Source organism: Colobus angolensis, unplaced genomic scaffold (genome assembly GCF_000951035.1).
Source record: "Colobus angolensis palliatus isolate OR3802 unplaced genomic scaffold, Cang.pa_1.0 Scaffold306, whole genome shotgun sequence".
NCBI classification, from domain to species: Eukaryota; Metazoa; Chordata; class Mammalia; order Primates; family Cercopithecidae; genus Colobus; species Colobus angolensis.
In genome coordinates, this window is record NW_012116333.1 from 246291 (window position 1) to 267884 (window position 21594).

General features: G+C 48.1%; 1 protein-coding gene and 1 pseudogene across 2 annotated transcripts in view; one reads left to right on the forward strand and one right to left on the reverse strand.

Moving 5' to 3' along the window:
* The window catches only part of LOC105517731, a 731019-nt pseudogene that overhangs the window by 211174 nt on the left and 498251 nt on the right, over positions 1-21594 (reverse strand). The window lies entirely within an intron of this gene.
* Positions 1-21594, forward strand: part of ALOX5 (arachidonate 5-lipoxygenase) — a 59796-nt gene that overhangs the window by 19512 nt on the left and 18690 nt on the right. Inside the window, exons 4-6 of the mRNA XM_011950388.1 lie at positions 8633-8755; positions 18039-18145; positions 18968-19140. Of these exons, the coding sequence (XP_011805778.1) occupies positions 8633-8755; positions 18039-18145; positions 18968-19140 (403 nt within the window). The remainder of the gene's footprint in view (positions 1-8632; positions 8756-18038; positions 18146-18967; positions 19141-21594) is intronic.

Below are 21594 nucleotides of genomic sequence, written 5' to 3' on the forward strand. Positions count from 1 at the left end.
ACCTGCAAATCTTTAAGAAGGGGAGTGCATTCGCTAGAAAATGGGCAAGAGGTTTGAGTACTCACTGTATAAAATATAAGCAGCAAGTATACAAAAGGTGTTCAGCTTCATTAGGAATCAGAAGATCACAGTGAACTGCTGCTACTACCACACACATGCCCCCGCGATGGGCAACACTTCAACAACTGACAACACCTGAGTATTAAAGAAGATCCAGAGGGCTGGGAACACTCATGTACTGCCCAGCAGGAGGACAAGTTGATATGACCTCCGTGGAAAACAATTTAGCAATATCTAGTAAAACTGAAGCTACACTATAATCTACGACCCAGAAATCCTATAGTGGGATCCAAATTTGTGTGGATGTGCACCTGGATACTCACAACAGCGTTACTCATCATGGCCAAAAAATGGCAACAACTCAGTGTCCAACAGCTGTAGAATAGATAAATAAATTGTCAAGGAAAATTCTACACAGCAAGGAAAATCAACAAACTGCTGCTAACATGGACAAACCTCATCGACGCAGTGTTGAAGGAAAGAAGCCAGGAGCATGTCTGGCCAATTCATAACTTTGGAATTAAATTGTTTAGGGAGGTGTGTCATAGCGGAACCTTAAACAATAACAAGAAAATGATTATCATAAAGCTGACGATGGTGATTACCGGGGGTGGAAGGAGGGTTGATTGGGAAAGGTAGGGGATGAGGGTACGGACAACGTTCTGATTTTTGACCTGGATGGTGGTCATACAGGTTTTGTACATTTTTCTGCATGTGTGAGTGTGTGTGCACATATGTACGTATCCATACATATTTTATATATTCTATTTCCCCATTGAAAAATCAAAAATAAAACTTATATGCCATTAGTGTCAAGTGTGGGAGAGTAACCTGCTGTGCTGTGGGTCATGTTAAGGGTATATAAATGTGTGATTTGTTTTAGAATATTTGTGCACAAGCCTCTCAACTCAGGCACCATATGATGTGTTTCCAGACTTTTGTACCTGGTGCAGTGCACACATTGTACTTGAGCTCTGCCTCCCATCCCAAAGGGCTGTTGTTTCGATGCTTCTTCCTCGACTTCCCTCGCTGTTTCAGCCACCTCTGGCAAAGCCCCTGCAGCCAGTTCTTGGAGTACTTCTGGCCTGTGAATCTGGGTTAAGATAAAATGCCTGTAAAATTCATTTAATTTGTTATAAGCCATTGACACTTTAGTATGAATTAGTGGGGAATCTAATTAAACTTTGCTATCTACTCATCTAAGATAACACAAACTAGCCCAATTCTCTGGGAGCTGCTTAACATTATCACAACGTTGCAGCAGGGGGCTTCTGGTGAGATAGTTTCCCACTTTCTTAGATTTAATCATTTTTTTCTTCCTCCTTCCACTCATCTGTCCTTTTCAGAAACCCTCCTTTGCTTCCGTTCAGGAAACACTGAACTTTGCACTGTCTGCACAATCCTGGAGTTCCTCTTTCTCACAAGATTTCTCAGGCTTCTAGATCAGAGTTTGGAAGTAAAGCAATGACTAAGAATAGTCCCCACTATGTCAGAAAGCTAGTGCTTTTCGCCAGCCCTCCTTACTCACTCAGCCACACAGGGAGAAGGAGAAGCAGACCCAGATCATAGCCCACAGCCTGTGCTCTCCCACTGTGACCACATCTGTCTGTGTTACATGCACACTCACACACGGCAGTAAATGGCAACGTGTGGGTGTTTGTTAATCGATGTAATTTAATCTAATCATTCTGTGACCTGCACTTTTCACTCATCATTACGTATTGAAGAGGATCTGGTTGACACGAACAGATGTGGTTCATGCAGTTAACTTCTTCATGGAACATTAGTATCTGAATAACCCACATGCTCATCCGCTCTCCTGCTGATGGGCATGCAGGCTCTTTAATTTCTAGCTGTTACAAACCAAGCTACAATGAGCTTTCTCACACGTCTCTCTGTGCTCTCATGGAAGAGTTACTGTAGGGAATATTCCAAGAAGTAGAGTTGCAGGGTTGCAGACCACATGTATTTTTAAGCTTTCTAGATATTGCTGATTGTTTTCCAAAGGCATTCTGCCAGTGGACACCCCAGCAACTGTTTCTGAGATTCACTGTTTCCCTGCATCATCAACACTTCGCATCTTCAGATGTTTTCATTCTTGTGTGTGAAATAGTATCTCATTTATTTTCCTCTTCTTAAACTGCTACTTATTTCTTGCCTTCTGGGAATGCACCATAATTTACTCAGCCATTCCCCTATTCACTGACATTCAGTTCATTTCCCATTTGTAGGTGTGTCTGTTTGTTTTGGGTACTGCAGTACAAACAATGCTGCCAGAACCAATCTTGTACAAACATCTTGATGTACTGGTGCTTTAGTTACTGGCAGATCCATTTCCAGAAGGCAGATTGCTGGAACAAATCAGCATTTTTTTCATTTTAAGAAATACCAACAAAAATTCTTTCACAAAATTGTCTAGTAATTTGCGGTCCTACCAACTATGTATGAAAAGATACTTTTACCCATCCGTACATTTATCAGTACCCGATGACCTTGTTTGACAGTCTACAAATCCCTAAGACCTTGTGGTTGTTTTAATCTGCACTTCCCTGACCACTAATAAGTTAAGCATCACTGCATTGCCTATTTATAAGCTTTTTTTTTCCCCCATTGTTCTTTCAATTATTAATCTAAAGGAGCTCTTTCTATATCAGGATAGTATCCGTTTGTTACATATGTATAGCATTTATTATTTGTCTTCTGTTGCTTTTGCCACAGGAGATTTTGGTTCTTTATTTTATTAACTATGTATTGTTTACATCTATAACTTTTGGGTTTCCTACTTTGCTTAAGAAAGCCCTCTCCACCCCAGTGTTACACAAATACTTCCCCTGTAATTTTGTCTGATACTTTTATAATTTCCTCTTTGAGTTTGCACCTTTCATTCATCTACCTTTTTTTCTTTTCTGGGGTTTTTTTGGTTTTTCTTTTTTTTTTTTTTTTTGAGACAAAGTGTTGCTCTGTTTCCTAGGCTGGAGTGCAGTGGCATGATCACGGTTCACTGCAGCCTCAAACTCCCAGGCTCAATCCATCCTCCCACCTCAGCCTCCCAAGTAGCTGGGGAGTGTAAGTAGCATGGTGGGGAGCACCAAGTAGCATGGTGCACCACCATGCCCCACTCCTGCCACATTTTCATACATGCTGCAAAGTAGGGGTGGAACTCTCCCGGTAGCATCCCTTCCTGACTTGGATGACAGGGATGACGTCCTTCCTCCTGACTTGGATGACAGGGATAATGACACCCACAGTACAAGCTGGCATAGGATGGCAGTCATGAGCTCTGGAGCTGAGTGTCTGGGCTCAACTCACACTTAACCGGCACATTCTCCAGTCCTGTGAAAGTTGTTTAATCTGTCTGTGCCTCAGTTTCCTCAGCTATAAAATGCGGGAAATAACAGTCACCTTTCTAGCTACTCTACATGTAGCATTTGCTGTTCTGAGCAGGATATTTTTCTGTTTGCAAAAATGTTGCTGGGATAAATGTAAATTACTTGTTTCTTACATTTACTGTACATTGGTCTCTTACTGAATTCTTTCATTGGTTCTAATCACTTGTTCTTGTTTGTTTATTGTTAGTGAGCCTGGTTAGTTAATGTGCTCATATTATCTAAATGATAATAATTTTGTCTCTTACTTTCCATTATCTACACCACTGATATTCTTTTCTTATTGCATGGCTGGAATTCCCAAAACAAGTAGTGGTGGTAGTGATGAACATCGCTCTCATATTTTTGTTTCTTTGTTTACTATTATATTTGCTGTAGTTTTATAATGAATATTCTTTGCTGTATTTAGGAGTTTATTGATTCATTCTAATTGAATTTTTGTTCAGCTGAACTCGTTCAATTAATTTCCTCAGAAGGTCCACGTGTAGTGTAAGATCTGAGTCTGCGCTTGTCCTCCTGTGCCCCCGCCCATCCCCTCAAAACAAATTCCCCTGCCCTCATTGATGACAATATGAGAGGCTTAGATGAAGATCTGAAAAAAGTCTGTATACACTTCAGTCTTCCCATTTTCAGAATGACAAAGGAGAAATCTAATGATAGTTTGATTGTTTCTTTTCCTAGAGTTTCTATCTCCCTCCTTCCCCCACTTTCTTCCTCTCTCATTCACTCTCTGCATCTCTTTCCTTCTCTCTCTCTTTTGCTCATGTTCTCCTGTCTCTTGGACATTTTAAATTTTAATCAGTATATACCTAGGTGTATCTTTTTGCTTTTTTTTTTTTTCCACCTAGGACTTGTCATTGAGAAAAATGATGAGATGAGTCTCAATCATTTTAGGAGACTTATTCGCGAAAGTTAAGGATGCACGCCCGGGAGACAGCTCTATGTCTTTCTCTGAAGATGATTTTGAGGGTTCCAAATTTAAAGGGGAAAGGACGGGATATTGAGAAGTACACAATTTTCATGTAAGAGCAGGGCAGGGAAAAATAGTCATTCATACCTTTGTCTGGCTCAGTGAATCTGCATTTTTTAACATAAGATGATATAAACAAATGGGGCAGAGGAAAAATGCAGGGCATCTGCATTTTACATAAGAGAAAATAGACAAAATAGGGCAGGGGAACAATCAGATATGCATTTGTATCTGGTGGGTGACTGCGCTTGTAAAGATAAGCGATCAATTTGCATTGCCATGGTGAAATTTTAACAGTTCACTAGGAATTTCCTTGTGAGCAAAATATGGTGGAGACATGCAGCTTTTCATCATAGCCATCTTATTTAGGAACCAAAAGGGGGAGGCAGGTTTGCATGACACAGTTCCCAGCTCAACATTTCCCTTTGGCTAAATGAGTCTGGGGTCCTAAACTTTAATTTCCTTTCACAGACTTAAGATATTGAAGTATTTTTCAACTTAAGGAAGTTCTTTTATTTCTTTGATTTTTTTCACTTCTCCATATATTACTCTCTCTCCTTTTGGAGCTCTTCCTCCTTGCTTATTACATCTGCATCTGACTTTCATGTCGGTTAATGAAAAGAGTTACACTCTGTGAAGTATTTGAAAAGATTTATTCTGAGCCAAATATGACTGACCAATGGCCCATGATGCAGCCCCAGCAGATCCTGAGAACATGCATGCAAGGTGGTTGGGGTGCAGCTTGGTTTTATACATTTTAGACAGACGTAAGACACCAGTCAATACATGTAAGATGGACAGTGGTTCAATTTGGAAAGGTGAGACAACTTGGGGGAGGGGAGCTTCCAGATCATAGGCAGATTCAAAGATTTTCGGATTGGCAACTGTTTAAAAGGATTATTGTCTAAAAACTTGGAATGTCTTGGTTAAGATAAGGGGTTGTGGAAACAAAGTTTTTATCATGCAGATGAAGCCTCCAGATAGCAGGCTTCAGGTAGAATCAACTGTAAATGTTTCTTATCAATCTTAAAGAGTCTGTTCTATGGGACTTAACATCTCTGTGTTGATGTGAATGCTGATCAGCTGTGCCTGAATTCCAGGAAGGAGGAGAGTACAATGAGGCATGTTTAGCCACCCATCCCTATTATGGCCTGAACTAATTTTTCAGGTAAACTTTGGAATGCCCTTGGCCAAGGGAAGGGTCCATCAGTCACTTGCGGGGCTTAGAATTTTATTTTTGGTTTATATGTCTCTCATAGTTTCATTTATGGCTTCCATTTCTTTGTAGTTTTGCCCTGTATTGGGGTTACATGTTCTTCTATTTTGCACAAAGCACTTCCTGGCACGTAGTAAGTGCTCCATAATTAGTTATTGAATGAACACCTTCTCTCTTCTAGGTGTTAATGAGTTTAGCTTAAACCTTTCTCCTTACATATTTTAAATTCAGCCTAAAAGTTTCTTTGTACATAGTGAACTGTAACCTAACTGGACATGTAAACAAACTGTCACCTACTCTCATAGCAAGTAACCAAGTCTCAGCCAATCACAGCAGCCAGATTTCAGCTACTCACAGTGGCCAGCTGTTCAAACTGGGCTCAAGTAAGGCAAATGCTGAGCCATCACCAGTCTGGCTCTTTCTGTACCTTATTTCCATTTTCTGTACATCACGTTCCTTTTTCTGCCCATAAATCCTGTCCAACTACAAGGCAGCATCAAAGTCACTCTGAGCTGAATAAAATACCTGGGAATCCAACTTACAAGGGATGTGAAGGACCTCTTCAAGGAGAACTACAAACCACTGCTGAGTGAAATAAAAGAGGACAAAAACGAATGGAAGAACATTCCATGCTCATGGATAGGAAGAATCAATATCATGAAAATGGCCATACTGCTCAAGGTAATTTATAGATTCAGTGCCATCCCCAAGGTAATTTATAGATTCAATGACTTTCTTCACAGAACTGGAAAAAACTACTTTAAAGTTCATATGGAACCCAAAAAAGAGCCCGCATTGCCAAGACAATCCTAAGCCAAAAGAACAAAGCTGGAGGCATCACACTACCTGACTTCAAACTATACTACAAGGCTACAGTAACCAAAACAGCATGGTACTGGTACCAAAACAGAGATATAGACCAATGGAACAGAACACAGCCCTCAGAAATAATACCACACATCTACAGCTATCTGATCTTTGACAAACTTGACAAAAACAAGAAATGGAGAAAGGATTTCCTATTTAATAAATGGTCCTGGGAAAACTGGCTAGCCATATGTAGAATGCTGAAAATGGATCCCTTCCTTACACCTTATACAAAAATTAATTCAAGATGGACCAAAGACTTAAATATTAGACATAAAACCATAAAAATCCTAGAAGAAAACCTAGGTAATACCATTCAGGACACAGGCATGGGCAAAGACTTCATGTCTAAAACACCAAAAGCAATGGCAACAAAAACCAAAATTGACAAATGGGATCTAATTAAACTAAAGAGCTTCTGCACAGCAAAAGAAACTACCATCAGAGTGAACAGGCAACCTACAGAATGGGAGAAAATTTTTGCAATCTACTCATCTGACAAAGGGCTAATATCCAGAAACTACAAAGAACTCAAACAAATTTACAAGAAAAAAACAAGCAACCCCATCAAAAAGTGGGCAAACGATATGAAGAGACACTTCTCAAAAGAAGACATTTATGCAGCCAACAGACACATGAAAAAATGCTCATCATCACTGGCCATCAGAGAAATGCAAATCAAAACCACAATGAGATACCATGTCACACCAGTTAGAATGGCGATCATTAAAAAGTCAGGAAACAACAGGTGCTGGAGAGGATGTGGAGAAATAGGAACACTTTTACACTGTTGGTGGGACTGTAAACTAGTTCAAGCATTGTGGAAGACAGCAAGTTTATTAAGAGAGTAAAGCAATAAAGAATGGCTGCTCCACAGGCAGAGCAGTAGCATGGGCTGCTTGACTGAGCATACTTATAGTTACTTCTTGATCATGTACTAAACAATGGGTGGATTATTCATGAGTTTTCCAGGAAAGGGGTGGGCAATTCCAGGAACTGAGGGTTCCTCCCTTTTTTAGACCATATAGGGTAAATTCCTGACATTGCCATGGCATTTGCAAACTGTCATGGCACTGGTGGGAGTGTCTTTTAGCATGCTAATGCATTATAATTAGCATATAATGAGTAGTGAGGATGACCAGAGGTCACTTTCATCACCATCTTAGTTTCATTGGGTTTTGGCTGGCTTCTTTATCACAACCCGTTTTATCAGCGAGATCTTTGTGCCCTGTATCTTGCATCAACGTCCTATCTCATCCTGTGACTTAGAATGCCTAACCTCCTAATAATACTGCCCAGTAGGTCTCAGCCTTATTTTACCCAGCCCCTACTCAAGATGGAGTTGCTCTGGTTCAAACACCTCTGACATTTTCACAGCTTAAGTTTAGTCAATAAGTAAACAAAAAGAAAAGCAAAATGAACATTTTGAAAACGCAAATGCCCAATGCCACAGGATAAGTTTCAAGGATGCCAGAATCTGAGCATGTTTATTGGATGCAGTGCATGGCTTGTCTTTGGGGAAGCTGTTTTGATTGTAATAATCTCTAAACCTGCTATTAGCCAACAGGTGAGAGAGGGAAGCCTTTTAGCCATCTGTGTCTGGGTCCCTGTCCCAGGCCACCTGCTGCCTTGTCGTCCTATTGTGAAGGCATAGGAGCTGTCCCATTTCCCCAAATGCCACATGCAGGACATGCATGCAGTCCAGGGCACACACTGACCAAGCTGGCAGAATGGTGGATGTCCAGGTTGGGCGTGGCTCTGCAGCCTTAACGCCTTCTACCTCCAGTGACTGGCAAGGCAGGCCTCTGCTGTTGAGTGTCACCTCTAGTAAGTGAGGTCTCCCTAGACTACCTTCAGAACTTTTTATGCAGTGGTGCGCACCTGTACCACTGTAAGCTCAGTCTCAGGGTTCCCACTCTGATGCTCAGGGCACAGCAAAGTTGGTGCCACTGGACTTTGGAAGAGGTCCCAGAAGCTTACTGGACACAGGGTCAGCCTGTGATGTGTTGACTTTAATTGTGGGTACGTCAATCTCCCTGTGTAACACCGTCTGACAGTGTGGGCAGCCCTCAGCTGAAGGGGCAGACCAAAGGCCGGCATTTAACCCAATTTCTTCTCCTTTCTCATGCTCAGATGGATGGAGTGGAACCCTGGCTTTCCCTTGAGCATCGATGCCAAATGCCACAAGGATTTACCCCGTGATATTCAGTTTGATAGTGAAAAAGGAGTGGACTTTGTTCTGAATTACTCCAAAGCGTAAGTTTATGAGAACTGAGGGACTCTGGGCAGCCCCTCCAGCGGCTGGTGCTGGGGGTGGGACCCTCACTCCTTTCCTCATGGGGCCCTTGGGTTGGGGGAACAGCCTAGCTGAGCCAAACGCTTTGATGATATGTTGGCCATAGAGTGGATTCTCAAGGCACAATTGCAGGACAACCAGTATTTTAAAAAGTCACAACCTAGAGGACTCCAGACACCAGACATACATGTGTTTTTGGCCCAAAGCAGGGGCCTTTAGTTGGAATGCCTCCTCCCCGTCCACATCTCATCCCCTCTATGGCCACTTCAAAGATGTGAAGGCTTTGTTTCCAGGCTGTCACCAAGATGGCAGGTGCTATGGTAAGAATGGCCAAAATGCCAGTGCTGATTCCATGACATACATCCCCTGTTCCTCCGTCACAACCCCACGAGGGAATCACAGTCATTGTCTCCATTTTACAGTTGAGGAACTGAGGAATACGGAGGTCAAGTACCTTCCTTGTCCAAGGCCCCCAGCTAATAAATGGCAGAGATATGGATTCTGTGCACTTTTGTTTCATCTGAATGTCTGCAGGCTTTGTAAAGCTTGCCCAGGCTATCAGGAGACTCCAGGCTGCTTGTTAAACATATGGATCTCCTGACCCTACCCCAGGGGTAGTGGAGGGGGTCTTTAAATCTGCACATTGACCCTGTAGGGAATTGTAAAAATCATGTCAGTTTGGCAAACCCTAAATCCATGGTTCTGAAACTGGACTGACCCTTATGTAATCCAAAAAGTATCTGAGACAGGTTTCAATCAATTTAGAGGTTTATTTTGCTAAGGTTAAAGACATACATGGAAAAAAGGAACACAAATCCACAGGAACAATTGGTGGTCTCTGCCTTTTTCCAAAGATGCCTTTAAGGGCATCAATATTTAAAGGAGAAAAGCAGGCTGGAGGGAAGAAAGGGAGGGCATGGTCACATTACTGAATCCACATGTTGCAAAAGAAAAGGAGCAGGTAGGGGAATAGTCAGTTATGTATTCCTCTTGCACTCAGTACATCAGCACTTGATAAGGTGAACACTGAGAGCTACCTGTGGGGGTTTTTACCTTTTATCTGTAGCTATCTTAGTTCCTTGCATGACTCAGTTTTCAGCTTAATTTTTCCCTTTTGGCAGAGTGAATTGGGGCCCAAAGATTTTCATTTCCTCTTATACCTAGAATCCTCTGAGGAGCATTAGCATCTCCCAGTGCCAGGCCAACCCCACACGTACAGATGACAGTCTACGAGGGTGGGACCCTGGCCTTGGGTCTGCCCACCCAGCAAGTAGACGGGGCTGAGAACTCAGCCAGTCTTCAAAGCTTAAAATAATATTATTTATTCTAAACACTTTGTAGCTGTTTTGGGGGGTACAATCATCTATTTTAAGCTTCATGGCCATCCTGGGAGGTAAATAATATTATTGACCATTTCTAGGTGAGGAAACTGAGTCTCCAAGGGTCAAGGTCAAGGAGTTTGCCTAAAGTCATTTAGGCAGAAATTGGCAAAACCAGGATTTGAATCCAGGTCTGTTTGTGTCCAAAGCTGGGGCATTTTTCTCCTACCACAGTCGGGCTCTCCTAGAGAGAAAAATCAAAACCAAACATCTGGATTGGTAATGCAGCAGCACCCAACATCTCCCTGGAAACATCATGGCAGTTAAGGGCTCACTTCCCTTCCCCTACTCTGGGATTGGGATTGCTGATCAAAGCCATGTAGCTTTAGTGGGGTAGGTCCCAGACCAGGATGGGACAAGCAGGACTGAAGGCCCCTATGAAAGAGATAGTTTGGAGAGGATGATAAGGATGGTGAGGTAGTAAGGTGGAGAGTAGTGCCACCTGGGCTTAGTAATGGTGGAGGAGGGAATAGAGGAATACAGGATGGATGGACAAACAGATGGACAAGCAGATGGATGGATTGAGAGATGGATGATGAATGGATGGATGAAGGTAAGGAGGAAGGAGGGAAGAAGAGGTAGATGGTGGATGGATGGAGGGATAGATGAGAAATTGATATATGGATGGATGGATTCATAGATGGATGGTGGGTGGGTGGGTGGATGGATGGATGGATGGATGGATGGCGAATGGATGGTGGATGGATGGAAGTGTAGACAGAGAGATGGATGGATGGATGGATGGATGGATGAATGAATGGTGGAGTGAAGGCCAGACTGCCTTTCTTATGTCTGTTCAGTGTTTCTGAAAGTCATTGTCATCTCTGTATCTCAGGAGCCTCTGTATCTTAGCAGCTGTCACAGAATAGGTGCTCATTAAATCCTATTAAAATGAAAGTGTGACCCAGCTGGCCCCTGAGTGCCCCTGAGTGCCAACTGGGTCACGCTCCATTTTAACAGCATTTAATGAGTGCCTATCCTATGGTATAGAAGGTATCTGTGCACCTCCTTTTCATGTATCCCCATCATGGCTAACAACAGCCTAGATATATGGTTCCCAATCCTGTGTGTTTAGTGTTACAGACTCCATACTGCCCACTCTGCACAAACCGTGGAACAAGGCGCAGTCCAGCACTGTTATATTTTAGGGCTACTGGGGGATTCCAGTATATAGCCAGGATTAAGACCACTGGCCTGTATGCCTCCCTGGGCCTCCCCACCCCCCACATAAGGTTGCATCTATTTGCTAAGTCAAGTCCATCTGCTGGGTCCCAGGGAGTGCTTCCTCTTCTCCCAGCTCCACTATCTCTCCTGAGTGAGGGCAGGAGGATCTTTCCAGCTGCCTCCCTGGACTCCATCTCTCAAGACATGGGGAGGGCTCATTCTCAAGTGCATGTATAATTTGTTGGAGGCTCGCCCTAAAAAGTAAATATAATTTCTTGGTTGGCTCAGCTGCAGGTGAGAGCCCAGATGTCTCTGCCCAGAAATGGAGACACATCCGTAGGGATGCGCCCGCCCCTGCCGTCTTTTGGGTCCTACATGCATAGGACGCTCCACCGTGGGGATCCAGCAGGGCTTTGCAGAGCATCTCTTGTCTCTGACCTGGCTGTTTCCTGTGCCACACCCGCCTGCCCCACTTCTTGGCTAAGACATGGATGAGGAGCCCCTTCTTGCAGAAGCTTCTAGAACCCCCTGGCCTCAGTGAGGTCCCCTCCCCTGTGCCCCCCAGTGCCGCCCACCCTGCCCTCGGCCCCAGAAGTGCTGCAGCCCACGTTTCTCCACATCGTCCTGTCACTTAGCCCCTTGAGTGATGGCCTATTGACAGGAGAAGAGCAAAGGAATCCTGAAAGGGGCCCTTCTGCCCCTCTTGGTGCAGCAGGCTGTACGGTAAGCTTAGCCCCGCCTCTGAGCACCGCCTCTGTGCCGGCACAGTGGATGGAGACCCTTGAGGTCTGCTGGGGAGAGAAGAGGTGTCCCTGCATTTGAGGAGCTGAGCCAAGGGGGCTGGACCACAAGGAAGCAGCTTAGAGGAGCCATTGTGGGGATGAGGGGTGCCTGGGAGAGGGCTCTGGGCCGGTGAGGGTGGGGGGGATCCTAGGGAAGTCATCTAAGTTCCCGGAGCATCAGTGTCCTCAAATGAACAATGAGACCCGGCCCCAGCTCCTTCTCAGGGTTGTTATGAGATTAAAATGGGACCGCATACATCAGACCCTCAGAGAAATTTCTCCCTAAAGACAGCCTTAGTCTTATCCATTCTTGGTTCAGGCCCTCTGGGACCCCATCTCCACCATCACACACCGGCCTAGGGCTGCATTCTTGGAAGGGCCCCTGCGCTTGCGGGGTGGGCAGGGGACCCTCGCTCCACCTGGGCATTCTCTCTGATGGGGCCCAGGAAGGCTTTGCAGCCGTGGGCCATCTGTCCAGGTCTTACTGGGCCCAGGCAGAGAGGTACGTGGGACCTGGAGAATGGCACAGGGGATGGCAGCGGAGAGAGACTGTGGGCACAGGTGTGGCGAGGCCAGGCCGCCGAGAGCCAAGTGGTTTGCGAAATTTCCTGGTGGTGTGGAGGGAGGAGCAGTTGATGTGTTCACCCCACACCCTGTTTGCAGCCTGGAAGACAACTGCAGGGGATGGCAGGGCTGAAAAGACGATGTCCCCGTTAAAGGAAATTGAGAAAGAGAGTTTCCTTCCTAGTGGGGCAGGACAGTGCAGATATGCAGCCGGTCCTGGAAGAGGTGGGGGCGAGGGGTGGGGGGCTCCCACGCCCTGTTATTTCCCTCTATGAGAATGGGCGGGAGCAGCTCCGAAAAGGGTCGCGGATGGAGCCGCCCTCACCCCAGGACCCCGCCCTCACCCCAGGACCCCAGGGGTGTCTTCCGGTGAAGGCGGCATAGGAAGCTCCAGTCTGTGCCGCAGTGTAAGTAGAGGCGCTGTGAGCCCGAGTTTCCCACGTCCAGGGATAAACAGGGAGCCGTGACAGTCAAGCCGCGCGGAAATTGCCCTGGCCGCCTTTGCGGTCAGGTGAAGGCACAGAGGCAGGGAGGCCGGGCGAGCGCCGGCGGACGGAGAGCAGGCCACTGGGGAGAGAGAACGCAGGGCGCCCGGCCCGGTGGGTCATTTACAAGGGACGCTGGGCACGAAGGAGGCTGGGGCGAAGTTGAGTCCAGGCGTTGGGTTGAGGGAGCTGTGCAGCGGCGCTGAGTGGAGAAGGTGACGAGGGACTCCTGGTAAAGGACGGGGAAGAGGGGGCTTGGGGGCAGGCAGAGGCCTGGGGGGTGCGCTCTGAGGGCAGCCCCTCCCACCGGCCCTGCCTCAGCCCCACAGGCCGGCCACATGCCCTGTGCTCCAGGCGACCCAGCTACATGGATGGCAGCGTCCTGAAGGGGGATGAGGGGTAGGGAGTGGGTGCGGAGGCTCACGCCTGTAATCCCAGTGTTCTAGAAGGCCTGAGCGGGAGGATCGTTTGAGCCGGGGAGGTGGAAGCTGCAGTGATCTGCACCACTGAACTCCCGCCTGGACAACAGAGTGAGACCCTGTCTCAAAAGACAAAAACAAAAGGCACCAGGGGTGCAGGGAAGGAGCTATAGTCCCCCAGGCAAGGAAGGCTGCAGAGGGGCCAGGCCAGGAGATAAGGACCCTGAGCTCAGTGGAAGGGCAGAGTGCGTGTGGAGGAAGGGAGGGACTCATGAGCACCAGGAAGGGTGAGGGCCCGGGCTGGGTGTCAGGAGAAGTGATGGTGAAGGAAAGAGAGGCGGGAAGAGGAGGGAGCCTGCTGGCCTGGCATTGGAAAGCAAAGCGTGGGTTTGTATATGGGAAGAAGACCCCACCCCCTCTTATCGTCATCCCAGCTCAGAAACCATTTGGCCCCGTCACCAAAGCACTCATAGGAACCGCTTTTCCTGTGACACAAGTAGAATTCTCCCACTTAACTTCCCAAATGCTACCCTAAAACCTCTGAAATCCTTGGAAATTTTCAAAATAATCCTCTCCTATTAAGTGATGCCTATAAAACGTACTGACTTTCATTAAATTTTGTTATGAAATCAGAGATGGGTCCCATTGTAAAATAAATTTGTTTGGAAAATGTAGGGGGGAAATCCCATCTAAAATTTAGACAAGGCTAGAAAATTTCAATGTTATTTGCTAAGGTAGCATCATATTGTTGTTAAAAAGGCGTCATAAAATAAGACCAAGAGTTAATACAAAACATGAAGTCGTATTTCCCTCAACAAAAACGATCTGTTCTGTAGTCAAATTAATTTGGAAAATATTGCAACCTCTTCAGCAGTGGTTGTCAAAGTATAGCTTGCGTCAGAATCCCCTGGGGCCCTTGTTAAAATCTGATGGCTACACTCACCCCCTAGTGTGGGTTAAACTCAGTGCCCACTGGCAGGAAACTGAAACTCGTGGCTGAAATCACCGAGGAGGCCTTCCCTGTTAAACCTCTGGCTGGGGACAGCTTGGTTTCCTGGCTGCTTCTGAGTAACTCTGGCACACAGTTCCTCCTAGCCACCTGCTGTGCCTGGAAGGGGGCCAGCCCTCCTCAGCAGGCTTTGCCCCCGCCCTGCACAGCACAACTGTGGCATGAAAAATGGAAAAGCTATTAGCAGAAGGAAAAAGCAGGGAGACAGAGGTCAGGTGAACCTCCATGGCCTTGTTAAAGGAAATTGAGAAAGAGAGTTTCCTTCGAGTGAGGAGGAACAGTACAGAAATGAGGCCGGTCCTGGGAGAAGTAGGGGCGAGGGCTGGGGCTCACCTGGCACACGGCCAACAGCTGGTGCCCAGTTTGGACCACAGTTTGACACAGGAGAAAGCTGAAGGTTCAAGAGAAAGCTCGGTCACCACCCCGAGACCAGGTGATCAAGGTGGCTGTTACCTGCCTGTGTGACCTTACCTGGTGCCCTCTCTGGCCTGCAGGTTCCTTCTTTTTACAAAAGCGGATCTTTGAAGCCCTGAATATTCCAGTTATCTGTAAGGATATAGAAATATTTTGCCTCTAGATGACACGCAAATATGTTCCTCCTAACTCCACCTCCTCCTGGATCTGTGGCTTCCTCTGAGAACTGCCACACCCACCCTGTTTTCAGAGCAAACCTCCTGTTTTGAGGTCAAACAGACCCAGCTGGGGAGATGGTGACTCACTCCTGGTTCCTCCAAAGAACAGGGGTGAGCGACCACCTGGGACCTCAGGCGCCCCAACACAGGACCTCTTTCTGGAGCACCATCTGGTGCTGGGCCATCCTCAGGCCCTACAGGGCTCTCGGGGCTTGGGAAGGACTCTCATCTCCCAGAAATAAGTTCTTTTCCCCACCCAGACTGACACCAGATGCTACAGTGAGGTTTACTCCTCTAGTTTGACAAGCGTTCCTAGCCCAGGACACTCAGCTGACAAGAGGTGCTGGGGGAGGAAGGAGGCAGCAAGGCTGAAAGAAGCTTCTCTGGGTATTCCGGTGCCTGGCTGCTGGTCGTAGCCTTGGTGAGGCCACAGCAGCCTCCCTGGAAGGCTGCAGCAAGAATCTGGGTAAAAGCCCCTTCTTCCCCATGAGGGGCTGGATCCAAGTGAAGAAGGTACCAGAAGGACTGGAAGATGATGCTGGCATTATTCGACAGCTCCAGGTTGCTGTAGCACTGAGCACCTACTGTATGCAGCCCATCACAAAGCCGGCCACACTGCCCAGACTGTGCCATGGCAACTTCCAGCAGTACACCCTCTTGGCCACCTGCAGGCTGCTTTTTTGTCCTGACACATGAGGAGAAAAAAACAGTACTCACAAAGGCTTCCAGCCTTGTGGTCCCAGTACCCTCTCCTGAGCATCATGGCCTCCTTGGAGACCCAGGGTAGCCAGGACAAAGGAGAGAAGCATTTGCTAAGCTAAGGAAGAATGGAAAGGGATTGCTGTTCTGCCTGGATGCGCCCCTAGGCCTGGCAGGGCAAGCAGGAGAGACCCCCAGTGTCTCCTGCTTATCCTAAGAGATCCCCTCTGTGGTTGCTCCAGTTTGCTGCCTTCATGCATGGTCACAGGGTAATTCCCCTGGTACGACAGAGCTGGGATGTCACCAAGCCCTGTGTCCCGTCAGCCAGGCTCTCCCCAGCCTCCGTTCTCTGATTCTGCTGGATCAGGAGGATGTGGGGAGGTCCCTGACTCCCCAGATTTCCCCGTGACAAGGTGTGTGTGTCTACAGCTCAGACCCAGCCACACTCCACCTGAGAAGTGGGGGATCCTGGCCATGTAGGGCTGCCTCCTCGGGGGTGGGCAGGAAGAGGAGCCACTGGAGGAATGCCCCGGGCACAATCCCCTTCACCAGGTGAGGTCACCTTTTAGTCCACGAGGCGATGCTGCATGAGCCCCTCTGGACACTAGGAAGCCTGGGCTCAAGGCTGAGTAAAGTGCAGGCATGACCGTGCCCTCAGCATGCATAGGGCAGTGGGCACCGATTCACACACATGAGTTTGCACCTAAGCTGCAGTAAGAGCCACAGAGGAAATGAACAGAAACAGCATCACTCCAGTGAGCCCTCCAGACACACTCACCCCATATGCGCAGTAGGAGAATGGCATAGCCTATTGGGACAGCCACATCAAAGTACCACAGACCAGATGGCTTAAACTGCAGACATTTGTCTCTCACAGCTCTGGAGGCTAGAAGTCCAAGATCAGGGTGCCAGCCAATCCACCTGCTGGCGAGGGCCCTCTTCCCAGCTTGCAGATGTCTCTCTGTGTTCCCATAGTATGGTCACGTGGCAGAGGAGAGATGGGGACAGGGCATGAATAAGCCCTCTGGTGCCTTCCTTTTCTTAGGAGGATGCCAATCCCATCAGGGGTGCCCTACCCTCGTGACCTCATCTAACCCTAATTAGCTCCCAAAGGCCCCACCTCCTAATGCCATCACACTGGGGGTCAGGGCTTCAACATGCGAATTTAGGGGGCACAATTTAGTCCACAGCAGAAAAGAAAGGGGCACCGAGCATTCCAGCCTGAAGGAAACAGATGTGCAAAGGCCCAAGGCAAAGGCCTGAGCTCTGAGGGGCAGCCGGAGTCAAGGCTGAAGAGTGGGCAGTGATTGAGCACTGACAGTGGGGAGGAAACAGGCTAACTTGTTAATCTCCGTCTTTGGTGTGCCAGAGAGAGAAACTGAGGCAGCCTGTGTCATGGTGAACACTGGGCAGCATTCCCACGCTCCTGTGCTGCACCCTGCAGGGCAATGGAGGAAGCCTGGGAAGCCTCTCCCCTCTTTTCCAGCTTTCCTGGACCCATCCCACACCTTGCCTCCTCCAGGAAGCCCTGGGGGTTGCTCACACACACATCTCACTCCTTGATACCTGCAACCTGCATTCTGAATTTAGCAAGCTGTGGCCTTGGGTTTCTATTTTCTCGTCTTGTGCAGTGAGCATTTGGAAACTTCTGTCCTCAGCACCAAGCATGGAGCCATTTAGCAGAAAATAAATGAGTTTTCAAGTCAATTGAACTGTTCGTGTTCCCAAAATCCAGGCAACACAGTAGCGCAGCTGGATCTCTGTTCCTGGAAGCTTTCTCAGGGACTGGCCCACTGAGTGGGGGACAGCAAGTGCCTGATGAGTGAATGAATGAATGAATGAACACATGTGTGAATGGAATTCAAGGCACTGTAGGCTATTCTGGAGGGTACTGGCCTGTCTCTTCGACAGGTGAGGTGCAGTAGGAACAGCATCCCGTATAGATGCCAGTTTCTATCCTGGTTCTGAAAAGCCAATCACCTTTCTCTGCAGAGCTGCCTGGGGCCTTGGGGGGGTGTGTTGTGAGGACCTCTGAGAGCTCACTGTGAAGGGGCTCTGCAGAGGGAGGCATGGCTGGTGTGTACAAGGTGACCTCTCTCCTGGTCTGCAGGATGGAGAACCTGTTCATCAACCGCTTCATGCACATGTTCCAGTCTTCCTGGAATGACTTTGCCGACTTTGAGAAAATCTTCGTCAAGATCAGCAACACTATTTCTGGTGAGTGTGCCTCTGGGGGCTCTAGTGGTGCTGGGGACAGGGGATGCTGCTCTTTTGTCTGAGACTTACCACGAAATTGACAAGGGCTTTCTTGCCTGCTGCAGCATGTGGGCCTCGCTGCCACCATGCCACCCTGGCCGGCATCCCCTACACTCCACACTGTGGTCACACTTGTGCCCAGTGGTTTCTCCTCCTCAGATATTCAAGCTCCAGCACCCTCGACCTCATTTCACCATCAAAATCTGAAAAGTATCAGAACTTTTTCTTGGCACAAATCAATCATTTGTGCTTCTGACCAGAGCAAAGGCAGAACTTGGCTTGTGTTTTAGGCATTTACACGAAAGCAACTTTGGGTTCCTTTGGATTAGGATATGTTTGGTGAGAGCACTAGCTTTATAGTGGCCAGTCATGGCATGGGAAGGACGTTAAGGAGGCAAGAATGGCTGGACAAGAAGAGGTGCTGAAATCAGGACATGGGGAACCAAACTTGGAAAACTGCCCCTAGGGACTCTCCTCCACGCCCCTCCTCCTTTTATCCTGGACTATCCATACTGGGCTGAAGGACCTGAGTTCATGAGAGATGGGTGCCCCGGGAGGCTTCCGAGCCACTAAGGGCCAGCTCAGGGATGATGAGATGGTGCCACAGCCTGACCCAGTGATGGGCAGGGGGCAGCAGTTGGAGTTGTGCCCATCCAGGGAGCACTTGGGGGAGGAGACCAAGCAGGGACTCTGCTCTGCAGAGGTCAGGTGAGGTCAGGAGGGCCACGACCCTGGCTGCCCTCTGCTCAGAGCTCAGGGTGGGCCTCGCTTCTCTCCTGGTAGAGCGGGTCATGAATCATTGGCAGGAAGACCTGATGTTTGGCTACCAGTTCCTGAATGGCTGCAACCCTGTGTTGATTCGGCGCTGCACAGAGCTGCCGGAGAAGCTCCCGGTGACCACGGAGATGGTGGAGTGCAGCCTGGAGCGACAGCTCAGCTTGGAGCAGGAGGTCCAGGTAGGGGTTGATGGGCTGGGGAAGTGGCCAAGGTCACAGTCTGTCAGGTGGAAGCCACTTCCTCCTGGCCAATGCTCATAGACCCCCAAGACACTAACTGCAGGCCCATCTGGCTTGGAGCAGCTGCTTCCTTTTCCTGGCAGCAGTGTCAGCCAGGGTCCTGGGCATTATGCAGACTGTCTTGTACAACATCAGAGGAGGAATTGCGTGGAATGTTTCTCCATGATGCTCGAGTCTGGGAACATAATGTCAATATTTTCACTATCAGTATCAATAATTACAGGAGCTATCCTTGATTAGGGGCCTGTGGTGGGACAGGCATTGTGACAGGTGCTTTATATACATAGTCATCCGTTATCACCCACCTTGCAAAGGGGAGAACACTGGAGAAAGAAGTAGATCTTGTGTGAGAATAAAAAAGGGGCACGAGGAGAAACCCAACAGAAAGTTTGACTTTCTCGTTAGAAATGCTGCTGCCTGTGCTCCTGTCGCACCCTCCTCCCCACCCTCACCTGCAGACTCAGCTGCCTACAGCTGCAAGGCTGACCTAGTCTTGAGACAGAAGTTCAAACCAGCTCCATCTGAATCTGGTGGGGCTCAGCAACAGGTGCTAGCCCATCAGCCTGCCTCTTCCCCATGGAACCAGTGTGATGGGGCCTTCTGCCACCCAGGCCCTGCTGCCTGTCCCCAGGTGTCTAGGTGGCCTCTGCTGCTTCCAGTCTTTTAAGCTCAGCTTACCCTGGGGTCCTAGTTGGAGAGGGATGGTTGGTGCCCTTTAGAGATAAACCTACAGCCCCAGCACCTGGCCCATCTGAATCTAGAGGGTCACCCACCCAGCTGAAGTCCCTGGACAAGTCTCCTGCCCCAGTGCAGGCAGTGCTTCCTAACCTCCCCCTCCTGCACCCAACCAGGCCCAGAACACTTCCTGGTCATGTGAACAGCTGACAGTTATAATCCGCCATACACTGAGACAGCATCTGTGTTCCCGAGTGGACTGAATTGCTAGACTTAGTAACATTGATTCGGTGGCTATAGGTTTCAAACTTCAAGTCAGAGATCATAGAGATCAAGCCATATAGAATCCTAGAATTGGAAGACTCTGAGCAGCCATCTGTGCACCCAGCGGCCAAGGAGTGGCCGTCCTCAGCACTTGGGCAGGGCAACAGCCTCCCACAGGGAGTCCTGGCCACCTCCAGGGCACATGGGTTATGGGTTGCCTTTCCTTTGAGCTGACCTACCCCTCACTGACTAGACGCTTTTTTTTTGTTTGTTTGTTTTGTTTTGTTTTTGTTTTGTTTGAGATGGAGTCTCCCTCTATCGCCCAGGCTGGAGTGCAGTGGCCAGATCTCAGCTTACTGCAAGCTTCGCCTCCCGGGTTTAGGCCATTCTCCTACCTCAGCCTCCCGAGTAGCTGGGACACTGACTAGACTCTTAACACACACAACGTCCCATTTCCTACACACCAGCATGATTCTTAATCCCCACAGTCATTCATGCTGCCCATCTGGCAGCACCTTAGTGATCTACAGCAAGCTTGTGGCCTACTAAAAACGCCTACATTGTTTTGTAAAATGTGCAGTTATTTTCTGGAACATGAATAGGGAAATCGTATCCCTGTTGTTGGTATTGATTCAGTGTTACAGCTCAAGTTTGTTTGAGTTCTTAGTCTTTGTATTTGGATTCTTTGGTTTCAGATTACAAAAATCAACTCCATCTGGTTTAATCCAAGAACTCTATTGGCTCAGGCAACAGTAAAAAGCAATGCTAACTCATTTGGGACCAGACCAGGGCTCAGATCATCCCCTGTACTATCTCTCTCTCTCTCCATGTCTCAATCCTCTGCCTCTGGTGGATTTTTCCTTAGGGGGGTTTCCTTACCTGGAGGTAAAGAATGATCGCCAGCAGCTTCAGATTTACCTTCCACCAGCTTAGCAAACACCACCCACTCCCAGCAAGAAAGACCCTGTTTCCTAACACTCCCAGCAGATGTCTTAGGCCATCCTCGGGCCTCACTGATTCTGTGAGCCCGTGCCCACGGCCAGGAGAATGGAATACGCTGACCAGAGGGGACAGGGACTCTAGACAGGCAAGAACTCCAGTGTCAGCAGCAGAATCCTAAAACGTCAGAACTGAGAGATAGGCCTGCCCCTCGTTTTCCAGAAAGATGCAAGGGAGGCCTGGAATAACAGAGAAATGCTGCAGGCAGTGGCTCCAAATCCCAGGCCTCCTGTTCCCAGTATCATGTTCACTAGCCTGGGTGGTCTCAAGATTGGATTAGCAGCCATTCCTTCTGGGTAGAGTCTGATGGTCACTTCAGCTCTCAAAGTCCATCTGTCCAGCCGTCGGCCTAGAAGGCAAGGCACCAATGTGCCCGACCAGCCCGAGGGTCTCCACCTGCCTCCCTCCCCAACACAAGGTGCCCTGAGCGCCTCCGCGGGAAAAGTCCCCGTTTCC